Source organism: Bombus fervidus, chromosome 8 (assembly GCF_041682495.2).
Source record: "Bombus fervidus isolate BK054 chromosome 8, iyBomFerv1, whole genome shotgun sequence".
NCBI classification, from domain to species: domain Eukaryota; kingdom Metazoa; phylum Arthropoda; class Insecta; order Hymenoptera; family Apidae; genus Bombus; species Bombus fervidus.
In genome coordinates, this window is record NC_091524.1 from 2,605,001 (window position 1) to 2,626,159 (window position 21,159).

General features: G+C 42.6%; 2 protein-coding genes and 1 long non-coding RNA gene across 42 annotated transcripts in view; 1 reads left to right on the forward strand and 2 right to left on the reverse strand.

The window, feature by feature from the left end:
- Shot (dystonin-like protein short stop) overlaps positions 1-17,430 on the reverse strand; it is a 52,116-nt gene extending 34,686 nt beyond the window's left edge. For 11 of the 40 annotated variants that reach the window (XM_072008823.1, XM_072008821.1, XM_072008802.1 and 8 more), the window contains exons 1-2: positions 3,691-4,512; positions 1,136-1,197 (exon numbers count right to left, since the gene is read on the reverse strand). In XM_072008823.1, the coding sequence (XP_071864924.1) occupies positions 1,136-1,197; positions 3,691-3,943 (315 nt within the window). In that variant the 5' untranslated portion in view covers positions 3,944-4,512. Of the gene's footprint in view, positions 1-1,135; positions 1,198-3,690; positions 4,513-5,222; positions 5,359-9,533; positions 9,550-9,983; positions 10,219-14,799; positions 15,754-17,171 lie in introns of those variants that run through there. The other 29 variants (XM_072008836.1, XM_072008835.1, XM_072008824.1 and 26 more) reach the window with 13 other exon arrangements.
- LOC139990064 (uncharacterized) lies at positions 15,750-17,072 on the forward strand. Its single transcript, XR_011800476.1, has 2 exons — positions 15,750-16,243; positions 16,807-17,072. It is a non-coding gene; the product is annotated as an uncharacterized lncRNA (long non-coding RNA).
- Positions 17,431-17,859: 429 nt separating the features above from the next.
- Positions 17,860-21,143, reverse strand: LOC139990023 (centrosomal protein of 89 kDa). The gene is made up of 7 exons (XM_072008876.1): positions 21,026-21,143; positions 20,556-20,919; positions 20,171-20,450; positions 19,505-20,091; positions 18,916-19,403; positions 18,590-18,842; positions 17,860-18,524 (listed from the first exon to the last, which is right to left on the reverse strand). The coding sequence occupies exons 2-7, from the start codon at positions 20,595-20,597 to the stop codon at positions 18,264-18,266; spliced, it is 1,911 nt and encodes a 636-aa protein (XP_071864977.1). The 5' UTR covers positions 20,598-20,919; positions 21,026-21,143; the 3' UTR covers positions 17,860-18,263.
- Between the last annotated feature and the right edge of the window lie 16 nt (positions 21,144-21,159).

The window sequence follows — 21,159 nt, forward strand, 5'->3', positions numbered from 1 at the left end:
GCATGTCGACGGCGTCGGCGTCGTGGTCATCGTCGTCGACGTCGGTTGCGGTCATCGTGGTCGTCAGGACCATTAACGCGTCTACACCCATGGTTTCGTCACCGTCAGAATCGGCACTGGCATGTTGATGGTATCGTCGGCATCAGCGACCAGCGATCGGCATTGGAATAGATGCTGGCACCGCCGACGGCATCGTTTTTTCCGTCACGTGTTGGCTCGAGAATGCATACGACGCAGAACAGTGGCGGTGTTTGTTCAATTCAACGCATCGACGGTAGCACGATCATTCGAATCTCATTAATCAATCTACGTTACAAAAAAACAAGACAGAGAGCGAGAACATTCCTCTATCGAAAAACCAAGTTTCCGCTGGAGAACATAGGCAACTACGCTGACTCGCAGCTGACTAATCGAGATAATATTGACGAGGGTGAAGCCAAAAGAGGTGCAAGAAAAATGGAAGCAAAACGTTAAAACAAGGGGAAACTCGTCGAGAAACGAATCGAAACTCTATAGATTCAAATGATTTTCTCGATTTCACCCACTCGGTTCCCTCGATACGTTACCTTCTATAGCAGCGCGCGAAATATCCTCCTGGAAGGGATTACGGTCGACCCACGCGTACGTCCTACATGGAAAAAGAGACGGGAGCAGGAACATGCACAACATATACGTATTGTATACTGGTGGGTAAGAAGGTCCCCTATCGTTTACATATGTGGTTACGAAACAGCTGGTTGTCCCGGCGTTGCGCGCCGCTGCTCTCGTATGCTCACCTATCAGGTGTTTCGATATATTCCCTCGCGCCTCGACTCCACCAGCCGTGGCCTCCTGCTAAGGTCGCTCTAAAATTAGGTATCGTTCGATATTTTGAAGGAAGGGCCACGGCTGCCGTACGAGGAACAGCCTCCTCCCCTTATAATTCGCGGAATGCACCTAATCATTTCTTGCAGAAGAAATTAGATCATAATTGGTAGATTGCACGCGCTTACACGCGCGCGTGTATGTATTATAGATCAATCCAAACTTACTGCTCGAACGTTTGTCGTCGAGCAGCAGGCCGATTTAAGTGAACGCCCATCGACTGTCACACCGTTTAAAACGCGAAATGTTTTCTACGATTCGAGAGGCTTACCTTTTTCAGATGCTTGTTCACCCATTTGGTAAATGTTTTCTTTTGGATCGCATCTCGTTCATCTGCAATCACAAAGAGGATCAATTTGTTAGAGACGTTGATCGCAAGGTTGAAAAGCAAACGTCTTTCTACGCTTTCTCCGCTTCCTTTTCTCTAATGTATGCGATTGTACCGATTTCCTACATTGAAGTTTAATTAAATCGTCAATTTCGATTGTATCACCGACATACGAGTTACGAGCGATCGTCTACGCGAGCAAACAGGCATCGGGCATCAGGCATCAAGGCAGTAAGCAGTCAAAGCAACAGTAGACAGACGGACAGGCAGACAGACAGGTAGGTGGTCGGAATAGATAGGAAAATAGGTAGGCAGATAGATAGATAGGCAGATGGGTGTTTGTACGTAGGTAGTCACAAAGGAAAAGAACAGCCGATCGTGCACGCAAACAAGCGAAAGTGTGTTAAAACTTTGCCGAATTATTAGGAGGCTCTGTAAATGCCAAGTGCAGTCTGCCCATGTCCTCCCAACCTGTGCCCTAAACACCTGATCTCTAATAATAAAGCAATGAGATATCTATTCTCTTGTGTTCTGTATTTGTACTATCTTGCTATGCTGTACGTTTCGAATAATCGTCTTAGTAACCTTACAACGTCCATCGATGAAATATCCGCCAGTATTTGAACCGACATCGTTACACTAGATAGATACAAGTTCGACGACACTACTCGATCGCGAGATTAATCGAGTAGGAGGCTCCTGCTCGGACTTCGCAGTAGCAATTAATTACGGCCGATTATCCGATTCTGTGTAGCTGTAGGCTTTCATTAAGAAACACTTATTTAACCTCTCCGCGAACCAAGCGGAGACTGAAGACGATCGTAGCTAATACGAATAATGAACTCTCAGATCCTCGAACTATTGCTCAACTTCGAAAGGAGTCGCGAACAACGGTTTCGATGAATTTTCCCATTTTTGTGGCAACGGCGTTACGGAATAGGTAAAGCAAACCTATTTACACCGTCTTACAACGATGCTTTTATGGAAGGTCCGCGTAATAGCAATTAAGTGTACATTCGAGTCATACTTCGTCCGTAATGCGTTCACGAATTACCGAAGCTCGTTATCCAATATACGATAAAGTAGATAAAAAAAAAAGAAAGATCCGGTCGATTAGGCTCATACGTGTACGTAATCGTTAAAAATAAATAAACACGTTTATTCTAATTGACGTGACAAGGTATTAACTCGTAATCGGTTCGATCGAAGTTCGTCGAAAAGCCGCATGTGCCTTGAAAGGAAAAAATATTCCAACGTAATCGAAAACAACGCTTCGGAAGAGTGGCATACCGAAGCACAATTGGAGATAAATTGGGACAATGAGAACATTCGTTCCCCGACTACACACATGGGATTTCTGAGCGTGTGATAACGGGGAACGATTGCTGGACGATCGTCCCTGGACATGAATTTGTTATGGAACGATGGAAAGGAAATCGCGATGAATGTTTTCCTGACAACGGCCCAAACGGGGAATTACGTGCTCGCATTTCTACGAACGTGGCACGTACTGAATTACGTACGCAAACCACGCGTACACGCCCCAAAAGAATTCTTTCGATAAAAGAGAACCGTTTGACGAAAACGCTTGGTTATCACGCGCGATACATTCGTGAAGTCGTTTCGTAAGTGAGACACTATCTACGTATGTGCATGTGCGTGGACAAAAGGAACAGCGCGTAACCCGTTTGTAAAAGCGGATTCTAATGTAAATGATTCTACATGGTCGAAACGCTAAGGAGGCGGGAAGCCTTGACTATCCACCACGATTCAATCCGGTAGCAAAAGATCGGCGCGATATTAGACACACAAAGACACTTCAAAAAAGTTAGTTAATGTTAAATGAACAAAAAAAAAAAAAGAAAGAGAAATCAAAAAACACTTTCAAAGTTCACAAACACGTGTTTGCGTCTATACATGGTTGCACTATACGCGCGAGAAAATTACAAGAATCGCGTAAGATTAAGAACTTTCTCATATCGGACATTCGAGACTTTGGATCGGGGCTCGTCACGAGGCGCGAATTATTTTGCCCCGGCTATTTCCGAGGCTACTTCCGCGAAACATTCGGGTCAAACGGCAAAAGGTAAACGACCTCAAAAAAGATACTTCCGTTCACGGTATACTCTCAAACCGATACGAACTCTAGTTTACGCGATGCGTGTAATTCTCCGGTCTCCCTTTTCTCTCGATTTCTCCGCTTCTAACAAGCGGAATCTCGTTCTGACCGAGGAATATTCAAGGGAGGAGAACTCGGAGAATTGCACGTAGGGCTAGCTATTCCGTGCCGATTTGTCTCGATTCTCGGACGTCAAAGACCAAGGGAGAAGCCAAAGCGAATTCGATATAAAAAAAAAGAAAAAAAAATGAAAACGAGAGAAGATAAAAAAACGTGTGTTCGGGACAATTGAAAAAGAAGTTTCTATTGGCAGGACGAGGAGGGTCAGGGGCAAGGTATTGGACGGGATCCAGCATCGGCATGCCAACTCTTCACCTACCGTGCGCCTCGATGAACATCGCCCAGCAACCCCAGAAAGCCTGAGTGCTGCCGGAACGGTGTTCTGTGGCCCCTTCCACCCGCCAATTTTCCCGTCCTTCCATCATCCACGAAAATCCATTTTCGTTCTGACCTTTGAACTTGGAAAGAGACTCCTCGTATCCGTGCTGCGATCTCTGCTCACGATGATGTTCCGCCACGGTATCGGCCGGATCGAAACCGAGCCTCTCCTTGTAATAAGCTTGAGTGGACATCTCGTTTAGCCAGTTAAGCTCGCTACAAGTCTTCTTAGGTTCTTTCGAAACCAGCCAACAACGAAACGATGTTTTCCCTGTTCATCGGGTCTTTGCTCTTTCTTACTTTTTTCCTATATGTATAACAATCTTTATCTCCAACGAAACGCACACGTTCTCCCTTTCTACTAGGTTATCTTCTTTTTGTTCGCCAAGATACGCCACATGCACACGCGTACCAAGCACACTGTCCCGTTCCGTTTTTCTTCCTTGACACCGTGTCGACGTAAGAATGACTCCTTTCCTATGATCGGCAGTTTCCTTTCGCGGAAGCCTCTTGCACGTATTTACATTAGTGGCTTGGAAACTACCGCGGAACACTTTAAAAACGTTTCGTATAGAAACACTTACTAACGTAGGCTTATCTTAATGGAAGGTTTAATTATATGTATGGCACTTCGAGTCGACGGAAGACCTAGTTTCGTCCTTAATTGTATTCACTTTCCACCCCTGTCGTTGCTACCGCGCGCTCCCTTCGGTTTTCGTTTGTTTTCGGATCGAATAATTTTGACACTGGCTGTGGTGTTGCACTGTTGGAAGAAGAGAAATGGTGTAAAGGTCGGACGACAATCGCGTAGCCAGACGACCAGGGATGAACGAACGTAAGCACGACACGATCGGATAGGAAGGAACTGGAGGGCGCGTCGGCGACACCGACGACACGGACAATGCGGACAACGAGAAGAACAGCTAATTTCGTTCCCCGTTTGTCCGTTCGGCCGTTCGCCCGCTCTCTAGACGCGAACGAAGCTTAACGAATCAACGACCGAATTTATCACGGCACGTCGCAGACGTAACCACTCAACGTTTCTCGGCCAAAGTGGCTCGGTGGTGCACCACGAGACGCCGGTAATCGGTCTTTCGCGGACCCCTAGTTCATCGTTCTCTTCGAGAGAGCGAAAGAGACTCCGACTATATCCGAGCAGACACGATAAATAGAAGAGCACGAGGTAATTTTCGTTACTCTCCCGCTCGACTTTCGCGCGACCAATTAAACTGAACGATTCTATTAGCGACTATACGCGTCACTAACCCAACCAAGTATAGAATGTTAAAAAATACTTTGTAGAGTAGACTGTGGCCGATAACCAAATGAAACTAAAGGAAACAAGACGAAATGAAAGGTATCGGAATTGGCAGGGATAGAGAAGCGAACGCGGTGGCAACGATCGAGCACGCGAGCGAATCAGCGATTGCACTAACGAACGAACAACCGGCTGTGGGTTGTGAGCGAGCGTACCAACGAACCAGCGAGCGATCTACCAAACTGACGGTCCACGAGACGATTGGTGACTGAGAGATACGGGTGCCACCCGGGGAAACCCAAGACCATCGGGATCTTCGTATATGGTAATAGAAGCAACAGCACGTGGGTGTCGTCTTCTGGATCGGAGCGAAAACCAACAACGCCAATTGCAACACATCGACATCGGGCCCTTGCTAATCCTACCGGCCTTCGAATTCAGATTACTCGAATCGAGTTTGCGTGTTGCTTGCCCTCTTTCATCCATTCAGTCACCTATCCCGTTACGCGTATCGCTACCAACCACGGTCACGCCCTGTTTGAACTTTGAACACCGATATCAAAAGCCGTGAATGGATCTCGTTGTTCCTTGGTATTCCGTTGATATTTTTGACAAAGTTAGACGGCTCGCGCACCGCGTCCAATACGAAACGTCAAACGTGATCGTACGAAATCCAAGATCGTGGGGCTCGGATCGGACTCGACTCGACTCTGGCCGGTTCTCTCTAGGACAGACGGAATTAGATGCGAATAGAAAATAGAGTAACGCGTGTCACGCGCCACGCGATGTTAGGCAAACTCCTTCTAACCGTGTCCGTCGCATTGGTTAGACGACGCGACGTATAGAAAGTTCGAGAGAAAGTACCCCGCGCGCACGTAACGCGCGAACAGAGTAGTCACATCTCTCGTCGATGAAATTTTATTAGAAGAACTAGTGAAAGGGGGAACGCGACGTGCCAGTTGCTCCTCAACCGGATTCTTCCACGGAAACTCCGACATCTGTCTCAACAACGGGTTCCTTTTAAGAAGAAGCAGAACACGTAAGAATACGAGATAACGAAACTCGTGAAACGATCGATGACATCACGACAGATCGAAACGCAAAGCATGCTCTTTCTGCTCCCCACCCAACGTATCTTACACCACCTACGATCTTTTGGTTCTCCGGTGAACGATATTGCTTCCTAACGCGAAACCAGCCACGCAGAAAAATAGCAAAGGAACGATAACCGGAACGATAAACGAGTAAGTAAGAAGCTGCGAAGAAAAGCGGACGAAGAATGAAGAAGAAGGAAGCGCGTGTACACGCATCGGATCGGCATAATGCGAGCTGCTAGAGGGGGCTGGCTTGGCGGCATTCTTGTGGCAACGGCGTAGCAATATAACGGATCCATAGTCGGCTCATGGAGGACTTCTCGAGGGCTCTTGGAAGCCGAGAAGACTCTCTCCACCGGTCGTATAGTTCGGTTCAACCTTGAGCTGCACGCTGCCAAGCGTGGCTCACGCCGCTGTAAAGAGTCGCGCGTGCGAGACTTCTTTTCCTCTCCTTCGGTGTGTTTTCACAGGCCACCTCCGCGCCCCTTCGTTTTACCACGACGACGTTTACATCCTCCTTTCCGTTGCTACTTCGCCGCCGGAAACCCCACCTATCTTCGCATCTATCGTAACCACCGCCTCGAGCCAAGTGACAAAACAGCCATCGATTCTCCAACAGCTACAAGCATCTTTCTCACTTTGCTCATCCACTGTCCCAGTTACGTCTTACTTATGAACGCAGTTGATGTGCTACTCGTTAACTCTTTTGCATCGTATCCATTCCGATCGCTATCTATTCCGCAATACGTAATTCTAGTACATCGATTACGAATCGACCCTTGTGTGAACGCAGTTTGTCCCTCGCGCGAACCGATCGACCGTCTCGCGAGTCTTTTTAGCCTCGAACTTGATACGTCGAATCGCTAGCAAAAATACGAATGAAGAGACGAGGAACGCCTTGCAGACGACCTTCGCGGAATTCTACGAAGTCCCGGATCCTAAATTCCGACCGGTAGATAAATTTTCGGCTGACCTTTCTCGGCGTGAAACGGAGAATCCTCGAGACCGCCCGTTAAAGTCGAGCGTTTCAACTAATAGAGCCTCCGGTTCTCTCAAAACTCTGTTCCTGTTTCACGAGGCAACACAAACTGGTTTTCGAGATTGCGAACGTGATCCCAGAGCCGTGTATGAAATAGAACATTCGATATTCAACGCGATTCCGTAAAATAGAACGAGATATCGATTCACGCGTTTTCGCTGTTTCTCGACGTGAGTTCGCGTAATCTGAGTTTATGTGGTTCCTCGTTTATTGAATAATAATAAATGATAAATCTTCCGACGTTCGTGCAATCATTGTAACTGCGTCATCAAGAATCAACCGTAAAGAGGAAAAAGACAAAAATCGGTGCGTGTATCAAGGAAAGGTGGTACAGTCGATAACCGTGACTCGATACGATTGTGTACCCTCAAAGACTTTTAGTCGCGGCTTGATAAACTCGTCGTGCTTCACAACGATAAAACTTACTTGTACTTGCGTGGATTTGTTAACGCAACAACCAAATACGGCTTTCGGTGCGAACACGCCGGAGGTCGCAGATCGGAAGGTGGGGCGATGTACTAACCGAACGGGTAGACGGAGAGAGCGAAAGAGAGAGAAAGAGAGAGAGAAAGAGTGACGACAACGATAGCGAGAGCGAATCGGCTCGAGAACAGATGGATCCGTGTGTGATGACGATGGACGAAAACAAAGAAAGCAGAGGGGGAAAACAGTCCAGGTGGTGAACGGCAAGTTGGAGGGGAAAGATAGAAAATCTGAATGAAAATCAGCCAAGAACCGATCAAACGAGAAATGAAGTGTTTGTAGAAGCAGACATAAGTATCGTGTGCCAGAGGACGAGATAACGAGGGATAAACGGGAAGGGTATCGCGTGTGTGAGACAAAATAATTGACATTCCGTTTGAACACGAAGGACGTGGCAGTGCTCAATTACGCCGGGCGCAGTAATTTGGCAAGAAAACACGTGACTTGTTCCGCTTTCGAGTATCACGCGCTTTCCATGGTTTCAGTGTACGCTTTTCTTGGAAGGAACGATGGGAATTCAGAAGCAGAGGTCACTCACGCGACTTCTCCCGTCTAGTTAGGCACAATAATAATAGTCGCACTTACACGAGATAACGTTTCTTCGTGTTTCGATTATGCTTGAAACGGCAAAACCAGGGTACCAAAACGGATCAACTGGCTACGACCGATTCGGGCCAGAGAATAGGCCGATCGGACCAAATTAAGAAATTCCACGTACACGCGGGGACACATAAGCGCGGACTCATACGTGATTGTGCACGGTGTTGCTCGCGAAGCCGGTTTGTCATAGAGTTCCAACAGCCTGCAATTATTACGCAATCCCCGTATTCGATGAAAACGACTTTCTTCTGATTTACTCGCTGCTGAAACCGCCACGTCTATCTATATACATTCCCGTTCAAAAGTACGAGGGTTCGTACCATTTTCAAACGTGTTTCGATTTGTAATTAAAATTTTCAATATTAAAGCACACTTCGAACGTTTATAGACATAAACCGCAAATTCCGCGCTCAGTCTGTTGGTTTAAAAGTTTTGGACACAAGAAGAAGACCACAGAGAAGTTTTGGAGCAATTTAAATTGTCATGCTCGAAATATATATATACATACATAAATACATATTCAAAAAGAAAAAAAGAAAAAAAATTAATAAGATTATATCTAACGCAATAAACAAATTAATAGCCAGAATGTTGAAAATGCTAACTACAAATGTGGCAATGAAAGCACGAGACAGATATTTAATTAAATTCATTAGTGATATCCACAAGTTCAAGCATATATTTGTTGTGGATGATCCAAGTATCATATTTTTGAACGGGAGTGTATGTATACATATACACTGGTCGCGCAGCGTGGTATTCCTCGCTGATCGTACGGACACCTCTCGACATTCTTGTCCCATTGATAGCTCTATTCTTACGTCAACCCACCCCGTGACATGTCTTATGTTTCGGCGATCGGATTTCAGGCTATTATGAAGCTTGCTTGACACGCTACCGACTTAAAGGGAACGAAACGAATGATACGAACCAACTGTGACTAGTTCGTCTTTCATACAGGGGGAATTCTAGGAAGTGAAGCTTGGAACAACGAAGGAAAACAAAAAGGGAGAAACACGAACGATTGTAATCTCGAATGAACCCTTGAGATAATATCGATATACGCATTTGTCGTTTGCTGAATCAGACGCTTAATCGTTCAGACTCAATATGCCGTTTCGTGATTACCAACAACGCGGTTACTAATGGAAGGGGCAACCGAGAGACCCGAGTGGGAACGATCGAGCGAGTAAGTATACGAGCCTGTATCGGAGGAAGAAAGAAAAAGCGAGACAGAGAGAGGGAGACAGCCGGAGTCAGAGACAGAGGTAGTAGAGCTGGGAGGTGCCACAAAACGAAGCGTGACTCACGGAACGCCTCGTGTTTTGCTCACAGTCCGAGTTTACCGAAATTTTTCACTGAATATCTATATATTCCACGTCAAAGCGGGTCAATATTCTCGACCATACATCGAACTGACCGAACAATCTCCTGTCACGTGTCAAATGCAACAAGGAACACCCACGAGATCGCGAGAGTAGTTCCTTCTTCGATACCAAACGTCCTTTCGATTGTCGCACTGGATATCAATCGCCGCGTTATCGATCTAGTTATCAGCTGATACGTTATCAACCCTTGACAAGCTAACATCACGTCACGGTAACGGTATTCGTTCGTTCATCACACTATTCGATCGTCGTGAACGCTTTGTTGCGACAACGTTCGCGCGCGAGCTTTGACATCGGAAAACGTATACATATATAGACGACGACGACAGTGTCGACGTAATTCCCAAACAACTGACAGAGCAATAAACAAACCAAACCGATCGTTCGTCCTGCCGTCCGACCCAAACCGACCGACCGACCGCCGCTACTCGAGACGTGGCACTGAAATTCTTGGTAGAACGTACCGCACGACAACGTTGACGAAGTCGACGCGCGTATCCGGAACCCCGCCGTAACACGGCCAGGTAGCTGTAGGCCGTACGACGAGGACGGAGAGACTCGTGGCGAGAGGAACGCGCGCGCACGCTCGCGCCGGAGAAACGGTTGAACGGAGAAAGACGGAAAGGTGGACCGAGAAGGATGAATGGGCCGAGGAAAGAGGAGCAACGGACGGATAAGGAACAGCGCGACGAACGCAGGGGAGGACTGAACCGAGCAAAAGGAGGAATGGCAACGAGACGCATGAAGGGAGAGAACGAGAGAGAATAGGAAGGGAGGGAGAATAAAGAGGAAAGAGGAGGGGAGGGGACAGAAAGGGGAGAGAAGGAGAGCGAGCGAGCGGCTTGCGAGTTGGAGAAGACGCGATTTGCCGCTCCGTCGTGTAGAGCACGTCGCCTCGACACAGACTGCGGCGGCCTGGACAACTGCCGCCCACCCAAGCTGCCTCTACCTCGAGCCTCGAGGTTCCAGAACCTACTCCTCGCATGCCCCGCCATTGCAGCTCGTTCATCCTTCACTTTCTCCGTTCGTTGAACAGAGAAATCGACACGTCGAGGGTCGGGGTGAAACCGCCTGAGAGGTGAACAGAGACAGGACCAAGAGACAGATGCGATAGACAAAGACCAGACAAGGCCTCTGTCTTTTTGACAGCGATGTACTCCGCCGCCGTGGAATAGCTGCCGTTACAAACAGGTTCGTAGGGCAGGTCACGTAACGACAGGGGCGCGCCGTGCAAAATACCGCGAATCACGAATTCAATGCACCGAAGACTGTGTGCCAAACAGGACAAGGATTGTTCGCGTTTCACGCGTGAATACGACCGCATTCTGATATTCATTCAATGCGGTAATCCTCTACCGTTTACCGTTTCGCAGAGAATTCTTCGACCTCCCTGGCTAAAGAGAAGATCGCGAGTAAGAAAACGACGCCGTATCCTAGCCACGGGAGAATCCGACGCTAGCGTGAGAATTCTTGCGATCTGGCGCCTGGCCAAATGTACCTCATTTTTTCTTCGTCGATCATTCCTAACGTCGCCGATATTCTACCTCTTGTTTATGCTCGCGGTGAAACTCGATGGCAAACGCGGCGTCGCCGCTAACAGATGTGCACACTAAATATGTGACTCTCGCCCTGATCGCTAATCCTGCTCGCGATCAAGAATGCACAAATTTATCGATATATCTTCGAAAGTTTATCTTATCAAGATACATGATAACATTTGTGTCGTGTAAAATTATCCAACTATGTTGCGACTAACTCGTTGACAGAAACTAGGTATCGGCTATTGTCTCAGTACAAAGGTTAATGAGTAAGTACTCAAGCCAGTGATTAAGGAATCGATTACCCTAAATAACTGTTCGTTGCGATTTAACGGCCGATGTACCGTTTAATTTCCGTTGTTTCTTTTTTTTTTATGATAATCCCTACAATAAGTTAAACGCCAAGTATAATTAACAATGTTCACGGCTATAATTTTAAAGAGCCTCGACTCCAAATAATCTTATTACAAACTACCAAAAATTCTCGGCGTATCCTCGATATACTGATACTTGATGGCCATTGTATATAAATTTAAATGACAGCTTCTCGCTGGACAAGGAGTGACCCAGCTGGAAACTGGAAAGAAAATAATTTGGTCGAACCGTTAGTCCTCGAAAGCGTGAACAGATATACAAACACGCCAAGGGTCGAAATGATCTGAATTTCAATATGAGAGGCCTAAGCTTCTTGTAAGCCGATACATGTATTGAGCACACAGCTATTTACAGCTTCTAATCTCATCGGTTTTCCGGACGATGATCCAAGTCCTCACAAACGAATTTTCACGACTTTACCAAATAGAACCGTTGGTACGAGCTGAATGCACGCCTGCAGGCATCAATTCGCCTCAAACGATATAATTTCCACTCTTCTAACGTTATATCGTAATGTCTACTACATATTCGATGAGTTCGAAGAGCGGTTCATCGTTCCCGACTCATGGCCTGGATCCCACCGGGCAACTTTTTATCTGTTACCTTAATTTTTTTTATCTTCCCTGCCTTGTTGGCATGTACACACGGATTCCTAACTGTACCGCCGATCGCCATGAAGATTACTCCACGAAATATATATTAAATCCCAGTTTGCGCCAAAGAAATTTAGTCTGATCTTGAACGCCGAATTGGTAGATTGGAACGTATTCGCCCGGGTTAACGCTACAGATGTTGGTCCGTGTAACGTTCTACTGGTCCCTCGAAGATAAGAATCCTCGAGGAACAAGGGAGTGCGGGATGAAGAAAACTTACAAAGCAGGTAAGCAAGGAAACGATGAGAGTATCTCTCAATTGTCAAACGAATTAGTTTCATGAAGTTAATTAGGCCACCGTCTGTCCTTTCGTTTCGAGAGATACTCACGTGTTACACGCAGGCCTTTACTTATTCTGAAAAGTTCTCCCGCGAAAAATACAAGACGAGACACGGATGCATCGACCTCTTCAGATACTTCGGGTACCCCGGGACATCTAGCGAGCGGCTTGTGAAACCTTGTACGTAGGCAAAGAAAACCAGACATCGTAACAAATGTACGACTAACAGGTGCAAAACAATGCACTGGTTAAAATTCTGTTTCCACCTTCGATTTTCGAAACTCGTATATCTATATTTTCCTTTTCAACTATTGGCATTAAAATACTCGACAATTTCGTAGAAAAGCAAGCGAACTGTGCTATTCAATTCTATTCTATTAGGATGGGGATTCGATTTTAGAAAAGAAATATCTCGAACGATCTATAAATGACACCACAGCGGAGCGTATCCAAAACGAAACGAGTTTGCCGCGAGGAAGGAAGTAACGAAGAGGAAGGAAAAAAGGTTGTAAGAGCAAAAAGAAGGAAGGGGGAAGAAGAAGTTCTCGAGGCTGGGGCATCGAACCATGACCCGAGCACCTGTTGCCGCCTCCACGCTCCTAGATTAATGCGAACCGACCTAACCTGCCGCCTCCGCTCACTACTTGCCATCGCGTAGGCATAGTGAACTAGTACTAACCTCTGTGACGAACATCTTATGGACCGTGACCGGTGAAAAGCATGGTCGTGAGTTCATCGACGCGACGACGTGGTTGGATCGTTAGCCGCATATTGCTCGGTTGTCTGTTCTCTTTGATCGCGACACAAGTGTCTTCATTCATCGTTCTCGACCGGAACGCGTTCAACGTGGTTAAAAGTCGTTTCGCCAGCCGAGATTCGCTCGCGTTCTCGGAAAACCATAAATTAATACAGCGGGGGGAGAAACGGCGTGAGTCTTGAGAGCAGAGAGGCAATTGAGAGAATCGGCCGCCGGTACTTGATAGAACAACGGTTACTAGAGCATTCACGATAGCGTACCAATAGGTCGTTATAATTAGAAACAATTATGCTCGCGTGCCCGAGATGCGATACTTCGATATTGGCTCCCACCTACGGTATATTTACGAGATAACGAGAGTTACGTTACGTCGATCGAACACCATTTTAACGACGCTACGTGAAAATGGTGCGGAACCAAGCAGACCGCGCGCGCCGTTGCTTTTGTGAGCGTGAATCAGAGCCTGTAATTTCACGAATCGGATATGTCCTACATGCATACGTTCATATGCATACACATGCTTGTCCTATGCCCGTCGAGGAAGGAAAAAAAAAGACTAGCGGACTCGATAATCGTGGAAGTGGTCCGTTTTACCGAGGTTTCGTTGCATGTACGGAGGGATAAAATTGGTTCGAAGATCTAAGCGTCGCGAAGAACGACTTGTGACAGAGGCACGTAAACTGAATGAAAAATCTCTCACGGTAAGATGATCAGCAAACTGCAATCCGATATTTATCGAATGGTGTCGAGTATCTATTCCTGGTCAACATCCCGCGTCGAAGGTCGACGCAAGATAGTACCGCAAACGATTCTCGTTTCCTACATCAGAAGAATTTATAACGCAGCTAATTTCTTATGACTTCTTCCATGTATGTACATATATACGTGACTGTACGTATATCAGTTTTCCAATGGGCCAATTCACGGAGAGTAACAGACGATACGATGCGATCATATACGTATATACCATACTTTCCTCTTTTAACGAAACCCTTATGCGCTAATCGATACGATCGATAAGGGGTATTCGGGGGAGAATCGGCAGGGAAGTAATACAAGGGGTCAGAAAAACTTCATCAATTATTAGCGTCATTATTGATTCGAACGCACATCCCGACGATTTATTAGTCTGCTCGATTAATATCGTCCGATTTGAAAAATAAGAGTAGATAATTTATCATCGATGTAGTCGTTAATTCACTCATTATATGCTAACATTCTGGTCGATTACGTACATGTTGTCGATCAGTAGTACGACAGTCGGTGTTGTCGTAGCAAACGTCATCACCGTTTAACGTAATTCACCACACTCGTATATATAATGATGTCCATTTTATAACTGATCGAATAGCTCGCATAGTTCGTGAACGCATGGTATTTAAACTCATTTTATACATCGAAAACGAAAGATAAAATACATTTACTTTTTCTTCCTCAGCAAAGCATCAAACCTCGTGTAATATATACTCGCGAAACGAACTTAGAACGAAAACGAAAGGCGGAAGGCGAAACACCGCGCCATAGAGAATTTAAGTACGTAACCGGCTTATGAAAACGGAAACTGGAAACACTGATTGACACTTACCGGCAATCCGTAAGACGGCTCTGTCAGCAGGATCGAGCTGCAGGATACTCAGCGGTTTATCCTTTACCCATTCCTTTAGACTTCCGTCCAGCTCGAACTCCATTCTCTAAAACTGTGTAATTGAAACTTCTTTTGTTTTTTACACCATATTCGTGCAACTCCTCTTTTGCTCGGCACTATTTCACAACCACTTGGCAATTTCACAACCGCAACACACAAGAGAGCTGCAAAGTATTACGTCGTCTACGTTCAATAATGTTGCCGAGGGCAGCGGCGAATAGTGCACCGAACTAAGTCGCCGTGTTATCGACAGCGGGCAGCTGGCAACTTTGCACGCAATATTAGATACGACATTCTTTTTTATTACTCTCTTCCTCTGTGATATAGATCACGCTAGCAGCGTTTTCCCCTTTTTTCTTTCTCTTTGTTTCGAGATGAATGGCTTTGTTGTTGAAAATAGTTTCAACCGAACGAAAAGCACGTGGAACTCGTATCCAGCATGCTGCGCGTTTATTTACCGTACACGACGCCGCTGTAGGGTAGAGTAGTGTATCGCTGCGTAGAAGTGCACGAACTGCACCGGCGGAACGGAAGGAAGAGAGGTGGCAAGGAGACGAACGAACAGGGAAAGCGTACGCGATGTCTGGCGTCCTTTTGATACTCGCTGATACGTATAGCAGTTACTTTAGCCAGCAACGTGACGTGCTTCCAGCACGCCGATGATCAGCAATGCTTCGTATCTTCGTCGTCAGCGGCGCTTAGGTCAGGTTAGATTTGGCCGAAAACAGTTAAGTCAGGCTCGAGTTCGCAGACACGACCATAAATTCCCGTCGTTCCTATGTTTCACAACCTTTGCCACCAACTCAAGATTCTTTAGTAGTTCACACGTCAAAATATCGTAGTTTAGTTCCACCGCCCTCGCTGTCTTCGATATTATCCCCCTTCCGAAACATTCTATAAATATGAAAAAGAATATTTTTAGTTCTTCTTATTCCCTCTTCCTTTTTTTCATTCATAACATTAATAGTAAATCGTACAAAAGTATGTATGTATTTAGTTTTCAAAAACATATGCGTATCCAAAGGAGACGGGGCGAACAATATTGCATTAATATTTTAGTACTCGAATTATGACTCATGTGGGGAAAGTATTGCTTCCTGTCGTATAGCGCTTTCTAAGGATGTCCGAAATATCATGAAACTTCATTTAACAAACGAGTGCTGATTGTGCTAATAACGATATTTAACGCGTATCCTATTTAATTTCAGTACATGTTAAATACATGCATCAACGGTGCAAAAGATAGATCGGGAGAGATTCGATACAAAGAACCGGAAGCGGATGTGGTAACGTATCAAGTCGAACTAATTCTCAGGCGGCGTTAAAAAAAATTGAAACGTGTAAATTCTTCGATGTACAGCTCACCATTCTATTTTCAAACGGGGTTAGTTGCTTATACGCACATGTGTATATTTGGGCTAGAAACAAGCGAAACCCTCAGGACATTTTATTATCTATTTAACAATGATTCTATTGCTGTCAGAGGTAAAATGATCCGACTTCATTTGAAATGCTTGTTCTGATGGTTATTGATTGAAACACTTATATACGACGAAATATTTTTACAAATGAAGCTTTTCATGATTTTAGTTAATTTCCTTTTCAGTTCAAATGAAAAAAATATCCGTTTTTTGTATATTCGCAACTTAAAAGACTTCGATTTATGGCGCACGAAACCACGCGAAATAATTTTCCTCTCCTCTTTCCTCCGTCTCTTCTGTACTTCAAATTTAAGAATGTCGGATGCAAAATCACAACAAATACTTTTATACGTCTTCCTGATAAATAATCAAACACTTGAGAACACTTTTGCTTCAAAACATCCTTGTTGATTGAAACAAAGATGTAATTTGGTTATTCTCGAGTTAAACTTAACCTAACAGTTCAGAAAACGTAATGAGAACACAGACAGTAACATTGCAACGAAATGACACTAAATTCTTTCAGTTTGCGCATCACGAAGATGTACACGATACTCTAGAAGAACGTTATCATAAAATTCAGAAGTTTTCTACTCAAATGTGAAAGATGTACGAGCGATGTACATAATATCAAGAATCAGCGACATCTGCGGAAAACATTCTGCAAGTAACTAATCAAGATAACCGTTTCACCAAAAATAATGAAATGTAACTGTGATTCAGTCGAACATATCTGTTGGAAACTTGAAACAAATAATCAACTTCATGTAATACAATGTGGATAAACTGATATATTATCTTTTTTTAATCTATTTCCTCTAACAAAAGTACGAAGTCATTGAAATCCTTACGATATTAACAATTCGATAGAATACGAAGGGTACGCATTACCGTTTGATCATCTGTCGAGTAAGATGCGAAAGCAGGAAAAATCAATGTTCACCGGTATTCCCCTCGAGTTTCTTTGACGGCAACGAAACAGCCCGATTCGAAGAATATCCTTTTGCGATTTTTTACACACTTTCCAACAAAAAACACTACATACTTGTATGCAAAGACATCGCATTATCACTTATCATAGCAATTTTCGCGTTAGAAATACGGCCCGGTTCCTGACGACGACGACGCGCCTAGCAGACGACATTTTGCTTTTGACGAATGGACCCGAAGTACGTCGAGAATCTCCGAACTTTAGCGACACAACTGAATAATTTTCTCGATTCGCAACGCCCCCCGGTGGTTACTTAACCACACTATTTTATTACGCGGGTTAATTCCAAAAATTATTTTTCTCGTTATTTCAATACAAGTTATCTCTATTTACTTTTTATTCCGATTTCCTCGGCATGTCTTTTTCATTTTTACAACATTTCTTTTCTTCGAAATATACAATTATGGTAATAATCAGAATATATATGCAAACTTCCTAAATAAAAACTAAAGCGAAATAAGGAAAGAAACGCAGAGATCGAAAGAAATATGAATTTAAAAATTTATCTTTTATATCCCTGCAACTGAAAAAGTACTTAATTTTTCGGATATATATCGTGTGGACAGGTTATTAAAATATCGATATAGATACATTATCGATGCTCAAGGTTATTATTAAATTCTATTTAAAAAAATTTAAAGCTAAAACAGGTGTATTTTACATATGAATGAATGGAACGCATCTGACATCATACCTATAACGGATGACATCAACTTTTCACCATATGATTATTAGAGCCTCCACTGCCATCGACAGTTCATAGAGTGGAGTACGGTAGCCTTCGCAACCACTTGCTTCATTTGATGTCACCGCTAAATAAAGCGACTGACACGGTTTGTAAATATGAGGACGATGTTTCGAGTAGCACCTATTCCATAATTAGATGCTTATTATGATATTCGTTGAAAATCAGTTTCAAAGTCCAATCTATTATAGACGATCTTATCACGAGTTTTATAGTATGCAGACCTTTTATGAACTAGATTCAAAGATCATGAATTTTTCGTTCCAGTATTACAGTTGTTTGCGTTATCATCATTTGTTGTCTGAAGTATCCGTCTTGTTGAACTATCTAGACTAGAATGCTTCTCTTTCTGTAACTTTTCAATCATTTCTTCCTGTTGCTTAATTATATCGTTTAAATATTGTATTTTACGTTGATAGTCATGTTTCATTAGGCGTACATGAACTTCTTGTAATTTTATACGTTTCTCCACAGAATCTACCTGCTGTTTCGTACCTTTTCGAACAATCTGAAATTATAAATTATTTAAGATTTTTGTTATTCTATTAAATACTACATATATTTTAAACGTACTTCTAGTTGACTTTTTAAACCTTCCACTCGACTGTTAATACTTTTACCAAGACGATCCATATCTGCATTTTCTTTTTCCGTTTCGCGTAAGAAAGCAAGTAATTTTTCTCTCTCTATAACAATTCTTTCATACTCGGAGAACAGTTCTTCGCAATAAGCAGTCACTTTACTTAATTTCTCCTTCAGGGAATTACGTGAAACTCGAGTCGAATAAACAATAGTATGCATATGTTCAATTCTATGTTGCGTTCGTCTGAAAAAGATCTAAGTATTCATTCTGTATGAATAGAACATTTGCATGAAAAATATACAAATAAATAACTTACTTTAAGGTTGTTTCGAGGTTTTCTACAAGACCCTTTAAATGATTTCTTTCAGCTGTAACCATTATAAGTTGTTTTTCGTTTTCGGGTTGATTCTCCTCTATACGTTTTATATGATTGCAGAGATTACGTTTTTCACTTTCATATTGATATTTTAATTCATCTAATAATGTTTTACATTCTTCGATAGCGGTAGTATGAACAGCAATAGGTACTGTTTGATCTCCTTTACCCTTCATTTTTTCAAATTCTTTGCTTAAAATTTCGTATTTTCCTCGTAAATTGCTCAGTTCTGATGCTGTGGTTGTATATTCCTTTTTTAATGCTTCATTACATTTTAAAATTACTTCCATTTTTAACTCATATGATGAACGAATATCATCAGTTTCTCCCTTTACATTTGCAGCTTCCTTTTTTAAAATATCGTTTTGATTTTTTAGTAATGTAGTATTTTCAAGCAACTTTTTAATTTCCTTTGTATACCTATCACACTGTACAGTTTTTATTGCAGTTATTTATATGTATGATGTAAATCACCTTTTTTTATATACATTTATTTATCCATATCGTCTATATATTTATAATTATTTACCTCTGACTTCAATCCTTTTACTTCTCTGTGCATAATCTCATTTTCCGTAAGAATTTCCTTACATCTACTACTAAACTCAGCCATTTCCTGCTCATACATGTGTACAAGTTCCTGCTTTTCTGATAAATTTTCTTGGTAAGCATTTAAAAGTGGTCCCAATGCATGAAAATTAATACTTCCCCAAATCCTTGAGTCATATTTGTTTTCATTTTCTGCATGTACAGAAGTATTTTCATGCTTTTGACCTCCTAATTTGTCTTGATATCTCTCTAATTCGGTATTTAACTGGTAAACAATATTCTTTAAAAGTATTATATCTTCATTCGACTGAACTCTCTCCATTTCAAGTTTTTGATTGTGTTGAACCAGAGAAACTTTGGCTTCTTCTAATTCCTGAATCATTTGTATTAACGTCTCATAATGTAAACATACTTTCTTATACTCTAATTCTCTTTGCTCCAATATATCACTTAATTTCTGACATTCTTCTTGGACACTTTTATAACGTTTTTCCAATTTCTGATACTCATCAGCTATTTTCATTATATCCCGTGAGACATGTTTTCTTGTTCGTGATAAAATAATACCTAAAATAATACAACATGAGATTTTGATTATCATTCATCCAAGTCAATAATTGTCTTATAACCTATGAATGTTTAATACCTGAATCTGCATCAACTTCATCAAATGCTTGCTTTTGAAGACTACCATCCTCGTTTAGCTTCTTACCTCTTTCATGTTCATATGTTTCAGTTCTATTTCTCAAAAGCAATTCATCTTCAGGTTCATTTATATCATTATCACTTATCCAATCTGATGGATATTTGTAAACATTGTGAGCTCTAAGCGTATGTTTGGTTTTTGCAACGCGTCTGCGACGGTAAATTGGTATGGAAGTTGTATCCTGATTGCTTTTAGCACCTGTTGTTCTTCTGTAGTTATGCTGTGTACAATAAAGAAAATGAGGTTAAGACCATATGAAGTATTTGCTTACAGCTTTTTTTTCTTACAAACATAATATACTAATTCTATTATTAATCATAATTACCTTCTTTTTTTCTTGGGTAATAATACTATCACAATTAGCCATCTTCGTTATTTTATAGTTTAAACCTGATATAAGTTAATAAAGTCATTTGATCAAAACAGTTTAAAATATTTTAAATCACAGGTAAACTGATCAACTTTACGCAAAAAAACATCACAAATTTAGTCAAACAATATACGCACGTATACGACAGTGCATATTTTTATTAATTTTCAAGTTTGTATGACATCTATTGCCATAGCAACTACTTTTGTACTAAACACTCACACCAGATGGTGTTTACTTCGATTTTCCTGTCTCTATTTTAAATCGATATGTTATTTGCTTATGCCAAGATGATTCAAGCAATTACATAAAGAGTAATCTAAACAAATTCAAATAGATCAGAATCGTGCCACACAAAATCTTTGGATTCTTGATCATTTTGATTCTTCAAATTGTTATTTAATAATATTTATTTAATACCTTACTGGAGTAAAATGCTTGTGCGTTCCCCAATAAAAATTCCCCAATATAAAAATATTTGTTTTAAAATCGCACTTGCAAGGTGGAAAAATAAGTCATTTTTACGTGTGCAAAATTTTCGACAATCAGTCCAGAAATG